General features: G+C 38.0%; 1 protein-coding gene across 1 annotated transcript in view; it reads left to right on the forward strand.

Annotated features, from left to right (window-relative positions):
• The window catches only part of ZNF366 (zinc finger protein 366), a 107113-nt gene that overhangs the window by 23666 nt on the left and 66415 nt on the right, over window positions 1–17032 (forward strand). Inside the window, exon 3 of the mRNA XM_053701435.1 lies at window positions 13767–13958. Coding sequence (XP_053557410.1) covers window positions 13767–13958 — 192 coding nt within the window. The remainder of the gene's footprint in view (window positions 1–13766; window positions 13959–17032) is intronic.

Below are 17032 nucleotides of genomic sequence, written 5' to 3' on the forward strand. Positions count from 1 at the left end.
AATCAGGTTTTAATTAACTAGTTTCTTGATTTCCTCTTTTCTGCTATTTTCTAAAAAAACGATTTGATAAAGGGTCTGTTCCTCCTTATATATGAAGGATAAAAAATTTAATATAAATAATATAGCGGCCTGGTAGCACTGGTTTCAATTTTCTAAAAAATTCTAAATAGTTTATTAAGCTATACTACTGTCTACGAACTAATCTTAACAATTATTTTCAATATTTAATAAACCACATTTTTAATTTATGTAATTTACCTCTAATATTATCGCTAGCCACACAATTAATCATACTTAATTCATAGCAATAACACATTATTTTTTAATGTCACAGTCATTTTATGTTGATTAATAATCAATTCTCCTAACAACCACACAAGCAATTTCACCAGATTCGCAATATAATTTCACTTAACATTAGTTATGTAAATTACTCATATTTAAAATTTCAAAACCAGATTTTATGTTGATTTACATCTATATTTTCAAATATAATCACATCCACTGGCAATTTTGTCTATTACATTCACATTCACAGACATAATTGTTGATTTTCACACAGTCACTTAAAGGGACACACAAGTCAAAATTAAATTTTAATTATTCAGATAGAGCATGCAGTTTTAAACAACTTTCCAATTTTTTTTCATTAACAAAATGTGCAGTCTTTTTATATTTACACTTTTTGAGTCACTAGCTCCAACTGAGCATGTGCAAGATTTCACAGAATATGCGTATATGTATTTGTGATTGGCTGATGGCTGTCACATGATACAGGAGAAATGGAAAATTTGTCAGAAGAAAAACTGCTGCTCACTTGAAGTTCAGACTAAGGGGCCAATTTATCACGTGCCGCTGTATCAAATCATGTCCGCCTGGCATCGCTAAATGCCGACAAAATACACTGTCAGCATTTAACATTGCACAAGTATTTCTTGTGAAATGATTGTGCAACGACGGCCTCCTGCACATTCGCGGCCAATTGGCCGCTAGCAGGGTGTGTCAATCATCCCGATCGGATCGGGTTGATTGCAATCCACCACCTAAAAGGTGGCAGAGAAGTTAAGAAGTTCACCTAAAAGGTGGCAGAGAAGTTAAGGAGCAGCGGTCTTATGACCACTGCTTCTTAACTTCAGTTTCCGGCGAGCATGAAACTTCGGGCGGATTCAGCAGCATCCGCTGCTTGTTAAATCGGGCCCTTCATGCTATTGCATTGTCTTTTTTCATGAATTTGTTGACTATGTAAACTATATTTACTGGTACTTTTATAATAATAATAATATGACAATTTTGTCAATAAAGTTCATACATGGCATTCACATTCAATTCACTTTCACCACTTATTATTAAGTCAATAATAATTAACAGTACATCTTATACGATTCTTAATCTATTATGATTAACAATTTTGTCTTAACAATAATATATATTTTTTCTTTTTTGCCTTATGTATTTCTAATAATAAAGAGCATATTTAATACATACTTCAAATATTTAGTTTTTTGTATATATGTTTTTTTTTCCAATATTGATTGATGATAATAATACAAATTATTTGTGTCCTCACATCAATCCTCATTTAATCTACAGCATAACCTATAGCCTAGCAAAGACAGCAATACTGGGGTTAATCAAATATAATGTTGATCATACATATACAAATATGGATTATTTGATTAACCCCTGTTAAACACTGTTGGTAGCGCATTATTTATATACTAGTCCTAAAGCCCGTTCAAATTGGCTATTTTTTGCAGTACAGTGGTCCCACCCCTTGCTCTCTCAATCCCCCTCTCTTTTGTGCTCTCTCCCCCTCTCTTTTGTGCTCTCTCCCCCTCTCTTTTGTGCTCTCTCCCCCTCTTTTGCGCTCTCGCCTCCTCTCTTTTGCGCTCTCTCCCCCTCTCTTTTGCGCTCTCTCTCCCCCATCTCTCTTTTGCTCTCTCTCCCCCTCTCTTTTGCTCTCTCTCTCCCCCTTTCTTATGCTCTCTCTCCCCCTCTCTTTTGCGCTCTCTCCCCCTCTCTTTTGTGCTCTCTCCCCCTCTCTTTTGTGCTCTCTCCCCCTCTCTTTTGTGCTCTCTCCCCCTCTCTTTTGCGCTCTCTCTCCCCCATATCTCTTTTGCTCTCTCTCCCCCTCTCTTTTGCTCTCTCTCTCCCCCTTTCTTTTGCTCTCTCTCCCCCTCTCTTTTGCGCTCTCTCCCCCTCTCTTTTGAGCTCTATCTTGCTCCACCTCTCTTTTGTTCTCTCTCTCCTCCCTCTCTTTGCTCTCTCTCTCTCCCCCCTCTCTTTTGCTCTCTCTCCCCCACCTCTCTTTTGCTCTCCCCGTTTCTTTTGCTCTCTTTCTCCCCCTCTCTTTTGCTCTCTCTCCCCCTCTCTTTTGTGCTCTCTCCCCCTCTCTTTTGTGCTCTCTCCCCCTCTCTTTTTAGCTCTCTCTCGCTCCACCTCTCTTTTGGTCTCTCTCTCCTCCCTCTCTTTTGCTCCCTCTCCCCTTCTCTTTTGCTTTATCTCCCCCCTCTCTTTTGCTCTCTCTCTCTTTTGCGCTCTCTTTCTCCCCCTCTCTTTTGCACACTCTCTTTCCCCCTCTCTTTTGTGCTCTCTCTCTCCCCCTCTCTTTTGCGCTCTCTCTCTCTCTCTCCCCCTCTTTTTTTCGTACTCTCTCTCCCCCTCTCTTTTGCGCTCTCTCTCTCTCCCCCTCTCTTTTGCGCTCTCTCTCTCTCCCCCTCTTTTGCGCTCTCTCCCCCTCTCTTTTGCGCTCTCTCTCTCCCCCTCTCTTTTGCGCTCTCTCTCTCTTCCCCTCTTTTGCACTCTCTCTCCCTCTCTCTTTTGTGCTCTCTCTCTCCCCCCTTTCATTTGCGCTCTCTCTCCCCTCTCTCTTTTGCTCTGTCTCTCTCTCCTTTTTTTTTGCTCTCTCTCCATCCCTCTCTTTTGCTCTTTCTCTCCATCCCTCTCTTTTGCGCTCTCTCCCCCCTCTCTTTTGCTCTCTCTCTCCCCCTCTCTCCCCCCATCTCTTTTGCTCTCTCTCTCACCCCTCTCTTTTGCTCTCTCTCTCCCTCCTCTCTCCTCCCTCTCTTTTGCTCTGTCTCTTGCCCACTTTCACCGCAAACAGCATGCCATGGCTTGTCAGGTAAGGCCAGGTGTGTTTGTCCTGTGCTGTCTCTACTGCGTATGACAGCTTCGGACAAACACACTTGGCCTTTTATATAATAGGATTAATACATATAAAGATAAAAATCTGTATTGATATCTAAATATTGGCATGTCAAAAATTATAATCCATATTTGGTATCATTTTACTAACCCTATTTTTGCTCCCTTTGTGTACCAAATAAAAATAACCGTCAGAAAAACCTGCCTCTGTGACTGCGCATGCGGGTAAGCAAACAGTCACAGAGGCATAGCTTAAGGAATTTCTCCACCGTCAGAAAAAACTACCCTATAACTCTGCATACTATGTCTGAGGTCACAGCATTCTAAACATATTAGTGTTACAAATTTAAAATGCGGTGATGGGTGAGAACAATCCAAATTCAATGATAAAAGTAAATTAGAAAGTTGTTTAAAATTACATTCCCTATCTGAATCATGAAAGTTTAATTTTGACCTGACTGTCCCTTAAATTAAAACATTACTACTACTATAACTATTTTTAGTTGGATATTATCATAGTTCCTGTCAGCTTGCAAAACCCATTGAATGTCTAATTAATTAACATTGTACCAGTAATAAGTCTACTTTAGCAATATATATTGTTATTATTGTTATTGGTGAGCAACATCAGATTTTTTAAATTTATTTTTTATTTTGTTCAGCAACAAGATATTTAGAAGAGGGCCAGTTTATTGGTTATATTATGTAACCACAAAATCGATACAGTTGATCACAAATATTTGATCTCTTTGTAAATAATAATATATTACCCAGATTTTTTTCAAAGACAATGATTACGGTATAATAATCTATACCAGTGGTTTTCAAACCTCCCTAACAGGCCAGATTTTGCGGATATCTGAACTAATGCACAGGTGAAATAATTAGCTGATTAGTAAACATGGCTATTTTACCTGTTCTCATCCAAGGTAATCCTGAAATTCTGGCCTGCTAGGGTAGGGAAGCTTGTGGACAGGTTTGAAAACCAGTGATCTATACCCAAGAAGTTAAAAGGATACTAAACCCAATTTTTTTTCTTTCATGATTCGGATAGAGCATGCAATTTTAACCCCTTAGTAACCAGACCATTTTTCTATTTTCTTACCCTTAAGGACCAGGGCTATTTTTACATTTCTGTGGTGTTCTGTGTTTTGTTGTCATTTTTCTCTTACTCATTTACTGTACCCACATATATTATATACCATTTTTCTCGACATTGAATGGACTTTCTAAAGATACCATTATTTTCATATCTTATAATTTACTATACAAAAATTATAAAATATAAAGGAACAATTGAAAAAAACACTTTGACCCCCAAAATCTGTTACACATCTACAACCACCAAAAAACAACCATGCTAAATAGTTTCTAAATTTTGCCCTGAGTTTAGAAATACCCAATATTTACATGTTCTTCGCTTCTTTTTTTTTCAAAATTAGCGATAGTTACATTGGAATGCTGATATCTGTCAGGAATCCCTGAATAACCCTTCAAATGTATATATATATATATATTTTAGTAGACTACCCAAAATATTGATCTAGGCCCATTTTGGTATATTTCTTTTTTCTTTTTTTTTAAACTTAGTTTTTATTAGTTTTCAAACAAACATTAACAATATACCCATGTCTTTTCAGATTAATATACAGGTAAAGAGTTACTTTGTTGCATTGGGGTTAGAGTTTGTCGTTTTCTGGGAACGGGTTTAAGGCTCCAGGAGTAATTAATTGGTTCTTAGGAATATGCATGAATATGTCTAATAAGTCTAACATAATATAAACATAACAAAAGTAACAAATGTAAATACAGTAAGCTTATACGTTCAGGTTCAATTTCCTATTCATTTAGTTCTATCTAGAGGTATTGATGTATAGTGTTGCAGGTTACAATCAGGTTTTACAGTTATGAGGGAATTACGTGACAGTAGGTTGGTCTGATGTGGTGTTTGGGTCTCTTAAAGAATCCCAATAGAATTTGACATCTAAGAATAATGGGAGTTTATTACGTTTATAGTAGCCGTATTGCTCCAAGAGAAGAATTTCATCCATTTTTTGTATCCATAGTTGGCGGGTAGGAAATAGTGGTGATTTCCAGTTTTCTGCTATAAGTAGTTTGGCGCTGTTTAAGCACATTTGTGTAAGTATGGAGCGGATTTTACATTTAGAACTTTACAACTTGTGCTTTTATTTAATAGAGCTATCTCAGGTGTTAAGCTGAAGTCAGGTTCTAGTAGTGATCTTAACATTAGTTCTATCTCCCTCCAGAAATGGGTGATTTTAGAGCATTGCCACCACATATGCAACATGGTGCCATTGGCTTTACATCCTCTCAAGCAAAGCGGGGATGAGGAAGGGTATATTTTATGTAGTCTAGGTGGCGTTAAGTACCAGCGGAGGAGTACTTTGAAATTTAATTCTAGCAACCGTGAGGATGTGGAGGATTTATGAGTGTTATTGTATATTTCTGTGTATTATTCCTTATCTTCTAGGTGTGAACCTAGTTTGTCATGCCATTGTGTTGTATATGGTGGTAGTATGGGTTGGCTGGCTGCTTCAAGTATTGTTTTTGATAAGGAGAGAGATCCCCTAGGTGGGATAGCTGTCAAACAGAGGTGTTGAAAGAGCGTGGGAGCTCTCGTAAGATTATGTTTAGAGTGGTTATTCTGCAAGAAGTTATGTAATTGGAAATGTTTAAGCCAAGAAATAAAGGTTCTGTTCAGAATGTCTTGCATGTCAGTCCTCAGTTTTAGCTTCCCTTTATCTAGGACCTTTATGATGGGTGTGGTGTCGGGTATTTCCCATATCCTCCCGTAAATTCCATGTTTGGGGATATTGGGGTTAGGGGGGGCTGAGGCGTGGAAAGTTTAGGTGTGTTTTGAATCAAGTTATCCCAGGTATGCAATATGTGTTTATACAAAGGTGATTTATGGCATATCAGTGGCCTTAAGTTTGTAGGTGTTCAGCAAATGGTCCCTGGATTAGGGGCTCTTATTATTTGTGAGTCTAGTGAGACCCATGCTTTAGCCTCTCTCTTGCTATGCCAGTCTAATATGTGTTGTAATACTATTGCTCGGTAATAAGTTTCTAGTTTTGGTACACCTAATCCTCCATTTCCTAGAGGTCGATACATGGTTTCTGTACTCACACAGGGGCGTATTTTCCCCCATATAAAGGTGTTGATAAGTCTTTGGAGTCGTTGTAGGTAACATTTAGGTAAGGTTATTGGGATGGTTTGGAAGATGTAGAGTATTTTTGGTAGCGCAGTCATCTTGATTGCTTGGATCCTCCCCCTCCAAGAGAGCAGTTTGTCCTGCCATGTATGTAGGAGATGTTGAATGGATGTGAATAGAGGTTTGTAGTTGTTGTCAAATATTTGTGGGATGCTAGTGGTTAACTGAACTCCTAGGTATTTCAGTTGGAGTCTGTATGGGCATATAGGCTGTAGATGTTTGAATTTGTGCCGAGGGAGGGAAATATTAAGAATTTCAGATTTCTGTTTGTTAATAAAAAAATGAGATAGGTCACCAAATGTGTTGAATTCAGCTAGAAGTGGTGGTATAGATTTTGTGGGTGAGGAAAAGGTGAGTAAGACGTCGTCAGCAAACATTAATGTTTTGTAGTCATTGGGACCAATGTGTACTCCTGCAATGTTGGGGTTTGTTCTAATGTAGGATGTCAGGGATTCCATCATTAAGATGAATAGTATAGGGGATAGTGGACATCCCTGCCTAGTTCCATTTGAGATAGGGAAACTTGTAGAGAGTACCCCATTTGTTCTAACTTTAGCTGTGGGTTTGGAGTATAGGTGAAATAGCCTTTTAATCATTGTTTCTCCTAGGCCGAAATGATTTAAGTTCTATGTCGAAAAGTCCAATTCAACCTATCAAAGGCTTTTTCCGCATCAGTAGAGACCAGGACAACAGGTATATTTTTTGCTTTGTCATGCTCTATTAAGCACAGAGCTCTAATGGTGTTATCTCTGGTCTCTCTGAGCGGCACAAATCCTGCATGATCGGTATGTAGGATCATGAGCTTTACTGAGTTAAATTAGACGTGCAATTATTTTAGCGTAAATTTTTATGTCACCATTTAGCAATGATATTAGGCGAAAATTGCTAGGGTCTGTTGTTGATTTCCCTTGCTTGTGTATTACGGATATATGTACTTCTAATTGTTGGGGGGGAAATGACCGTCTCCATCCAATGCGTTAAACATGTTAACCATGTGGGGTGTTAGAGTTTGCTTGAATTGTTTGTAGTAAAAGTTGGTCAGTCCACCTGGGCGAGGGCTTTTTTGGCAAGGGGTACTTTTTATAGCTTCTAGGATTTCTTGTGGACTTATGGGATTTTCTAAAGCTTTAGATACAGGATTTGGTATTTTTGGTGCAGATTCTAGGTATTCGTCAATTGTGGGAAAGTTAGCAGAGTTGTTAGTAGGTGGGATATTGTACAGTTTAGTATAATAAGAACGGAAGATTTATGCTATTTTCCCACATTCATGGGTCTCCGTGTTGTTGGGGGTGAGCATTTTGTGTTTGTAATTCGCATAGTTCCGCTTTTTAATGGTTCCGGCTTTATTACCTTATGTGAAGTATAGTTTTTTAAGATAATAGGCTTTCCTATGTGCTTCTTTGTTTAATAGGTTGTTTAGGTTCTACCTAGCTTTTTGTAGGTTATTGATGATAGCATTACATGTGGGGTTAGGCATGTGGATATTTTCTGCATCTCGCAATATGCTTATTAGTTTAAGGTATTCTGCGTTATAGGTTTTGGAAAGTATAACTTTTTGTTTAAGGAATCCACCTCTGATAACCGCTTTATGTGCTTCCCATATGATTAGTGGAGAGGATTGGGTAGTATTATTATGTTGGAAATAGTCTGTGAGTGCACGAGTGATCTTTTCTAGTATGGGGGGTTGGAGTAAGAGGGTATTGTCTAGTCTCCAGGTGAAGTCTGTGGTTGGGCGTTCCGGCCATTCTATGTTTAATGAAACTGATGAGTGGTCTGGCCAAGGAGTCAGGTCAATATCTGAGTCTCGGGCTAATGGTAGGCCCAATTGGTCTATGCATATATAGTTGAGTCTTGAATGAGTTTTATATGGGTGTGAGAAAAAGGTAAAGTTTTTTTGGGATGGGTGGTGGATCCTCCAGGTGTCTAAGAGGGTGACTGAGCGTAGGCACTGAGTTATTGCTTTTATGGATTTCTGGGTTTGTGAACTTCTAGATTGGGAGCAATCTAGTGTGGGGTTAAGTGCTACTTAAAGTGAATGTAGCTCTTTTCCTGTTGACTTTTGTCCAGTTTGATCGCTGGGGTTTTGGTTCTTGCATTGTATGGTGTTCTTTTGAAGTTGTAGGATGGTGGAGGAAAGGTGGTTTTGGTGGATGGATGTTTAGCTGTTTGCAGAAAGATTCCAAATCTTCTGGAGTTCTGTAGATGGCAGTTTGGGAGCCCATGATGACTTTAATGCTGAATGGGAAGCCCCATCTGTAGGGGATTTTGAGTTCTTGGAGGTGAGAGGTTAAATATTTAGCTTCCCTTTGTCTGTCTAGTGTTATTGGGCTGAGGTCAGTGTATATCTGGATCTTAAAAGATGAAAACACAAGATGTGTATCTGTAACAGATGATGATTTAAAGTAGCAACAGATCTAAACACAGACTACTCACAATTTCAATGAGCACACTTATGTGCTTGTAGTTGCGGGCTGGCTATCAGAGCTACCCAGCTGGCTCCCTCCGGTCACAGTTCACTCCCAGTCTGCAAATACAAAGCGCCCAAATGTGTGTATCTGTGATAGCAAATTGAAACAGCAACAAATATTCACACAGTACCCTGTGTGAAAATGTGTTGCTGTTTCAATTTGCTATCACAGATACACACACATAAGTGTGCTCATTGAAATTGTGAGTAGTCTGTGTTTAGATCTGTTGCTACTTTAAATCATCATCTGTTACAGATACAGACATTTGGGCGCCTCTCTTGTGTTTTCATCTTTTCAGATCTACTACCTAACAGTGGAGGAAGGGAGAGAGCAGCCTGAATATTTGGTGCACAAGTCATAACGTTGAAACAAATTCTACAATTGGGACTTACAAATAAGACTCTTTGTACAAACATCCCAGTATTGGTATAATTCCTTTTGGGGGATAATATATGTTTTTTCCAATTTGAATATACTTTAATTGTTATATGTGGATATTTGAAATTTGTATATTAGTAACTCCGTTGAGGCACACAGCGCCCTCTTGTGTATCTAGCTTATGTTACACAATACTTTTTTGTTTTTATATCTGGATCTTATCACCCTCATGAGATATTTGACGTAGTTTTCTTGCAGCTTTCATAATCCTCTCTTTATCAGTGTATAGTTGAAATTTCATGATGATGTCCCTTGGCGGCCTTAGGGCCCTATGTGCTCTTTCTAGTGGGATGTTGGGGATATCGGTTAATTGTAGTAGGTACTGGAACAGGCTCTAGAGGTATTGGGGGATATTATTTGGTTTGATTCTTTCTGAAACTCCTCTTATTCTGATGTTACTTCTTCGTCCCCTGTTGTCCAAATCCTCTATATGGAGTTGCATTTATTGTATCATTGAGTCGTGTGTTTCTGCTGTCTGGTTCTGTAGTTTACTGTCGTTATTGATTTGGTCCATGTTTTCCTCCAGAAATGCGACTCTATCGCCTAGATCTGAAATATCTTTTTTGAACTCTGACAAACCTTCTTAAATTAATTTTCTGACCGTTGATAAGAAGGATGTAAAGTCATCTTTAGTGCAGGTTGCAAATATCTGCTTTTTTAAGCAGCTCAGTTTCTTGCTGAATTGGCAGGCTTATGTCAGTCTCTGGAGAGTCTGTTTTTGGGTCTTGATATACTGAGTGATCTATGTCAGAAGCTTCTAGCAAAATTATTTAGTTTCACATTTGTTGATGTGGGACCTTTGATCATTTTATCTTGTCTAGGTATCCTCATGGATGCCATGATGAGCTAGAACAGTTTTGGAATGTCAAGTCCTGCCACTTAGTGACCTTTAACAGGCTAGGTTAGATTAAAACCTGTGGCAAAGGATTCCTGCTGGAATAGTTCCAACATTTTTGATGTAGGAGTATATATTTTGTAGTTTTATAATCAGTAATAAATAAGTAATATATACGTTGTGAGGAGTTAGTTCCTTTTTTGCGTATAAGTGTAGCAGTGATATCTGCAGTATATTTGAATTTATACTTTACTGGTTTTCCGGTGCTTATATGGAACCAGGTTATTTATCAGGTAATCAGCCAGGTCATCAACCGTGGTTGTTGTGATTCCTGGTTCGACCGTTATGACGGCTTGTGGTCTGATGCATTAGTAGCGGTAGATATAGGGTCTTACCAGGTCTTAGTAATTTCCGTGTACTTGGGTGTACTGGGTGTACTGTTAGTGGATTCTCCAGCCGGGTGGTTTATAAGTTGTGCTACGCGCAGTATGTAATCTGCGTGGTGTAGAAGGGCCTCGAGGTACACGTGTTCTTAGGCCTTCAACACGTGATGCGGCCAGCCGGATAAGAGATACCTTATGTGCAGATTGTATAGCACTTGCTGCGAGTATTTTCAGGTTTCTGAGCACATCAAGCTGTCACTCGTTATGCGATATTCAAACCCACTGCTTTTGATCTCGGTTCGAGCAGTGAGGTCACCAGGATCTGTCTAGGGAAGCCGCCTAGCTACGGAGCACTAAAGACTCGCGGCCATGTTGGGTGATGGCCAGCTCCGCCCCCCCATTTTGGTATATTTTATGCCACCATTTTACCGCCAAATGCGATAAAAAAAAAATTTTTTCACTAACTTTAGCTTTCTCACTGAAATCATTTACATACAGCTTGTGCAATTATGGCACAAATGGTTGTAAATGCTTCTCTAGGATCTCCTTTGTTCAGAAATAGCATATATTTGTGGCTTTGGCATTACTTTTTGGTAATTAGAAGGCCACTAAATGCCGCTGTGCACAAACACTTGTATTATGCCCAGCAGTGAAGGGGTTAATAAGGTAGCTTGTAGGGTTTATTTTAGCTTTAGTGTAGAGATCAGTCTCCTACCTGACACATCCCACCCCCTGATCCCTCCCTGACCCCTCTCAAACAGCTCTCTTCCCTCCTCCACCCAACAATTGTCACCGCCATCTTAAGTACTGGCAGAAAGTCTGCCAGTACTAAAATAAAAGGCTTTTTTTTAAAGTTTTTCTTTTTTTAAGATATTCTTCAGTGTAAGATCCCCTCTTAGGCCCCAACTTCCCTGATCCCCACCAACAGCTCTCTAAACCTCCCCCCTATATCTATTTGCCGCCATCTTGGGTACTGGCAGCTGTCTGCCAGTACCCAGTTTGCTAAAAAAAAAATAGGTTTTATTTTTATTTCGTTTATTTTCATTTTTCAATAGTGTATCTGCACCCCTCAATACACTCCCCCCCTCTGATCCCTTTTCCCCAAGTCTTATCCCCCCTCCCTCTCCCACTGCATTCTTCCCATTGCATGGACTATACTGTATAGACTAAGTAGCGCGAGTGCGTACATGCGGGCGCAAGCTCCGCCCACTTGCGCGCTCCCGACACCATCCCGGCAATACCGGAACTGGATCGACCTGAAAAGGGACTGCATCAGCGATGGTCCGTCCACCCGCCTAACTCCCACCCATCAACGATCGGCACCATCGCTTAAAACCACAGAGCAATTTTGGGTTCAACACCTGGGTACTGTTTGCTGATTGGTGGCTAAATGTAGCCACCAATCAGCAAGCACTACCCAGGTGCTGAACCAAAAATGGGCCGGCTTCTAAGCTTAAATTCAAATAAAGATACTAAGAGAACAAAGAAAATTTGATAATAGGATTAAATTAGAAAGTTGCTTAAAATTCCTTGCTCTATCTGAATCATGAAAGTTAATTTTGACTAGACTATTCCTTTAATAATCATGTTGCTGAATTTGACCTTTTATATGTTCAATAGCTGTCAACAGAATAATACTTATCAATCATGTTACATCACTTCAATGCATTCATTATAATATTACTATTATAATTACTATTATATTTAAAATTTGGGTTTAGTATCCCTTTAATTATAAGTAAAAAACACAATCCCACAAGACAACAACTTATTCTAATATTTTATTGTATTAATACACAGAGTGGTGCAAATCATGTCCGCCCGGGACTTGATAAATTGGCCCCTTAGTCTGAACTTCAAGTGAAGTCAGCAGCAGTTTTTTTCTGACAAATTTCAAAGTTATGTGATTTTCCACTTCTCCTATATCATGTGACAGCTATCAGCCAATCACAAATACATATACGTATAATCTGTGAATTCTTGCACATGCTCAGTAGAAGCTGGTGACTCAAAAAGTGCAAATATAAAAAGACACATTTTGTTAATGGAAGAAAATTGGAAAGTTGTTGAAAACTGCATGCTCTGTCTGAAAATGAAAGTTTAATTTTGACTTGTGTGTCCCTTTAAGTGACTGTGTGAAAATAAACATTCATGAAATTATGACTGTGAGTGTGAATGTGATAGACAAAATTGCCAGTGGATGTGATTATATTTGAAAATATAGATGTAAATCAACATAAAATCTAGTAGTGATATTTTAAATATGAGTAAAGTTGTTTACATATAAACACATAAATATATATGTATACATATATAGAAGTGCATTGGAGCTCTTAGGTAGATGAAAACATATACAAGCGTATTTATGCAATATTCATATTTAATAAAGTGTTATACTGTGTATTTACTGTAAATATTTCACATTCCAATGTTCTGCACATAGCAGAATATGTCCTAAGTATTTGTAAATAGAATATTCCTATCTATATCTGTTTTTAACTATACCTATATATAATCATCTATAAATATATATACATGTATAGATATATATTGTACCAAAATGTCATTATATATATATATATATATGTATTTATTAATAGATATAACATATTATTGTATGTGCAGAACTTTGGAATGGGAAATATTCATATTTTCATGTCTGGTTAGCGCACATAAGAATATGCGATCAGGTTTGCGCGTGTATATATATATTCTGTGGGAGAATATGTTATCTTGTGCACGATATTTTGAGTTTGGCTTCTTGTGCACATCAGGTTAGCGTGAGAGCGATACTTTTTTACTTTCATCTCGTAATACCAGTGCAACCCGACACGCACAAAAAGTTTACTTTTAGCGAAATTAGTGCTCTAGCGAAAGCGCTAAATTGTGCTCCACTCATAATCTGGCCCTATATTTTGCTTTGGCCATGTAATGTATAAGTCTGCAGAAACCACAAAATTCAGAGTCTGTTTCTTGTGGTATTTTGTGTGTTTACCCATGCTAAGTGCATTCTAAGTTACAGCGCATTTGAGGGTAATTTGGGGGCTTAACTATTAAATATGGACACACTTAAATTGCCATTTAAATTAACCCAAAAAACACCAGTGTCTACTGTAATGGATTGAAATGAGGGCCTAAAAGTCTGTGGTAAAATGCTGAAATAAACACAGTAATTTTATAGATACACATAAATAAAGTGTTCGATTCTCATTGGAAATATTAAAACTGAATTTGAGTAAGTGGGTAACTGGTTTGATTTCATTTAGGGCGTGAAAGAGCACAAATGTGGAATTTGTGGGCGGGAGTTCACCCTTCTTGCCAACATGAAGAGGCACATCCTGATCCACACAAACATCCGGGCCTACCAGTGTCATCTGTGCTTCAAGAGCTTTGTGCAGAAACAGACTCTCAAGGCACATATGATTGTCCACTCTGATGTAAAGCCCTATAAGTGTAAGGTAAGCATACTCCTGTTCTTTGTTTCATGCCTACAATAAACATATCTTCAAGACCATGAACAACAGACAAGAAAAAACAATGCTGTAAATATATTTGCAGCATTAAAGGGACGTTAAACAGTAAATATATGTTAGACATAATGATGTATTCAAAGCAAAGATTATCCTTAGAATAATATGTAGATTTATTTTTATAATTATATTAGTTGTTTAAATATTGAAAATATAAGTGTAAAGGTTTAGTTTCTATAAATTACTTTAGTTTCTATAAAGTAATGGGCACCACCATGTTTGACCTAGTCTTCTATTTATCTCTGTGCAAACAAAGCTGTTTGGAATCCTTTTTGGGCAGTCTCTTTTATTGCCTCTTTTATATCTGTCCCTAATTGTCTTCAGCTGGGGAAATGTGTAAGGGTCAACTTAATTTCAAACATGGTGGCTCCCGTTACTTTATACAAACTCAGTGGAATTTAGAAAACCAATCATTTTCAGAGTTAAATTACAGGAAAAGGGAACAAAATAAAGGAAAAAAAGTAGTGTACTTAGTTTTTTTTTAATTATTATTTCATATTTTTACAGAGGTTTAAAGACAAAGACAAAAAGCATTAGTTTCAACAATACAAAGAAAATCACAATAGTATAACATAACAATGATAGCACAATGTCAGAACCTCTAGTTTATATCTTATTTATCATCTGCCTTTATGAGGCCACTCTTGGACCTCCCCTAAAACACATACTTTAATCAATGTAGGGAATGATAAAACTCATCAAACACTATAGAATAAACTATACAACCACCTTAAATAGAATTGCCAATTTAACAGAAGACCCCAGACTATATGATTCTTGTTACTACAATAAGATAATAGAGAATTAGGTGGAGGGTTATCTCTAGTAAGGGGCAATGACCCAGATTACAAGTTGTACGGTATAGCCGTAGCATACATATTGCGCGAAATGGAGCCATACCCCTTTTTCTATACCGCCGGTATTACAAATCACCCTAATACTTTATTTTGTTGTGCGTCATAGTGCGGTAAGCCGCATACCGCACAATAACAGAGTTCAGACTTGGCATACTCATACACATTTTACCCCATAGAGATCAATGGAGAAAAAATGTAGGAAAAAAACACCTGCTATTGCGAAATCGCTACTGCATTTTCTCATTCCCCATTGAAGTCTATGGAGAAAAGAAAGTTTTGTAAAAACCTAACATAAACCCCTAGTCTAATAACCCTTAAACTGCCGTCCCCCACATCTCCAACACTAAATAAATCTATTAACCCGTAAACCAGTGCCCCCCCCTACATTCCTATAATTAAATAAACATATTAATCTCAAAACTGCCAGTCCCCCACACTAAATAAACTTTTTAACTTCTAAACTGTCGTCCCCCACCACTAAATAAATCTATTAACCTCTAAACCACTGACTCCCAGCAACGCAATTTCCTAAATAAACCTATTAACCCCTAATATGCTGCCCACATCGCGACAAACTAAACCTAACACTCCCTAACTTTAAATTAAAAGAACATGAAACCCATTTTTTTCTTTTGTGATTTAGAAAGAACATGCAATTTTAAACAAATTTCTAATTTACTTCTTTTATCTAATTTGCTTCATCCTCTTGATATTCTTTGCTGAAGAACATATCTAGATAGGCTCAGTAGCTGCTGATTGGTGGCTGCACATAGATGCTTCGTGTGATGGGCTCATCAATGTGCATTGCTATTTCTTCAACAATCTAAAGAATAAAGCAAATTAGATAATAGAAGTAAATTGAAATGTTTAAAATTGTATTCTCTATCTGAATCATGAAAGAAAAATGTTGGGTTTAATGTCCCTTTAAAGTTACAAAATAGGGGGCGGAGCCAAGCAGTGCTTGCAAATGGACGTGTGAGTGCTGAGCTCCGTTATATGAAATAGCAAAATAGGTGTGAACAGCCTAAATACCCAGATGTAAGTGGAGCCGATTGCTGGAGGTGTCAGAGGGGGCACATTTTTGCTGGTCTCAGAGTATTACATGCTGTGGATCAGCCTCGCGAAGTAAGCAAGAATCCTTAAAGAAGCTGGACCTGAGCATGCGGGCGCCATTTTGACATATGCGGCCTGACACGCGGCTCACCGTCGCAAGCTTTCATAGTGTAAATAACTAGCCTGGATGCTGGCAAGGCATCGAAAAATTGAGCTGTTATGAGCGGTGTCAAATGGACATCGGGAGAATACAGAACATATGCTATGGAGGAGAGATTCCGGCTAGAGCTATAAAAAGGGATATGTACTTTTTCCTCCAACACCAATATCGATAAGAACATTGACTTATACACTGCAACAGAGTGTAGATTACAACATGGCTGCACATATAGAAGAGACATCCAATGTCTAATATACAGAATAAAAGCCTAAATATCATAGCACTATTGCGAAGGAAAAAGCAATAAATGAGAAGTATCTTTGAGATATGTGTCCCTACACCATACACAGCTAATATACACCATGGGAATATACTTATTTATCTATATCTTTTCATAAACATTAAAGGAAGTTCTCTGAAGAAATTAAACATAACTGCTTATATATAAGAGGGTGAAGAATTTTACTATCTGTTTATATAAACTAGAGCCCCATAGTAACCCAGACGAATTGGGGGACTTTCTCTGTCTCCTCCCTTTTGCTTTTGTGTGCAATACATTGACAGAGGACATCTCTATCTTCCCACAATGTCTACTAGAAGACCCATTAAATTAGATAAAGGTGTTAAAACAACCTCCATTAATACCTATCTTAAAGGGACTAAATCTACTAAACAACCTGAAGCTACATTAATGGATAATGAGGAAGAATCTGACTCAGATGTATGACAACATCTCTCACAGACCAAACTCCAGTAACTATAGCAGATTTGCATCTTTTGGTGTCTAAACAAGACATTGCTACCAACTTTGAGAAGCTGTGGGAAAAAATTGATAATTTACATGCAAATGTCACCAACAGCTTAAAGGGGCACTAAATCCAACATTTTTCTTTCATGATTCAGATAGAGAATACAATTTCAAACAAAATTCC

The sequence above is a fragment of the Bombina bombina genome, chromosome 2 (assembly GCF_027579735.1).
Source record: "Bombina bombina isolate aBomBom1 chromosome 2, aBomBom1.pri, whole genome shotgun sequence".
Taxonomy (NCBI): domain Eukaryota; kingdom Metazoa; phylum Chordata; class Amphibia; order Anura; family Bombinatoridae; genus Bombina; species Bombina bombina.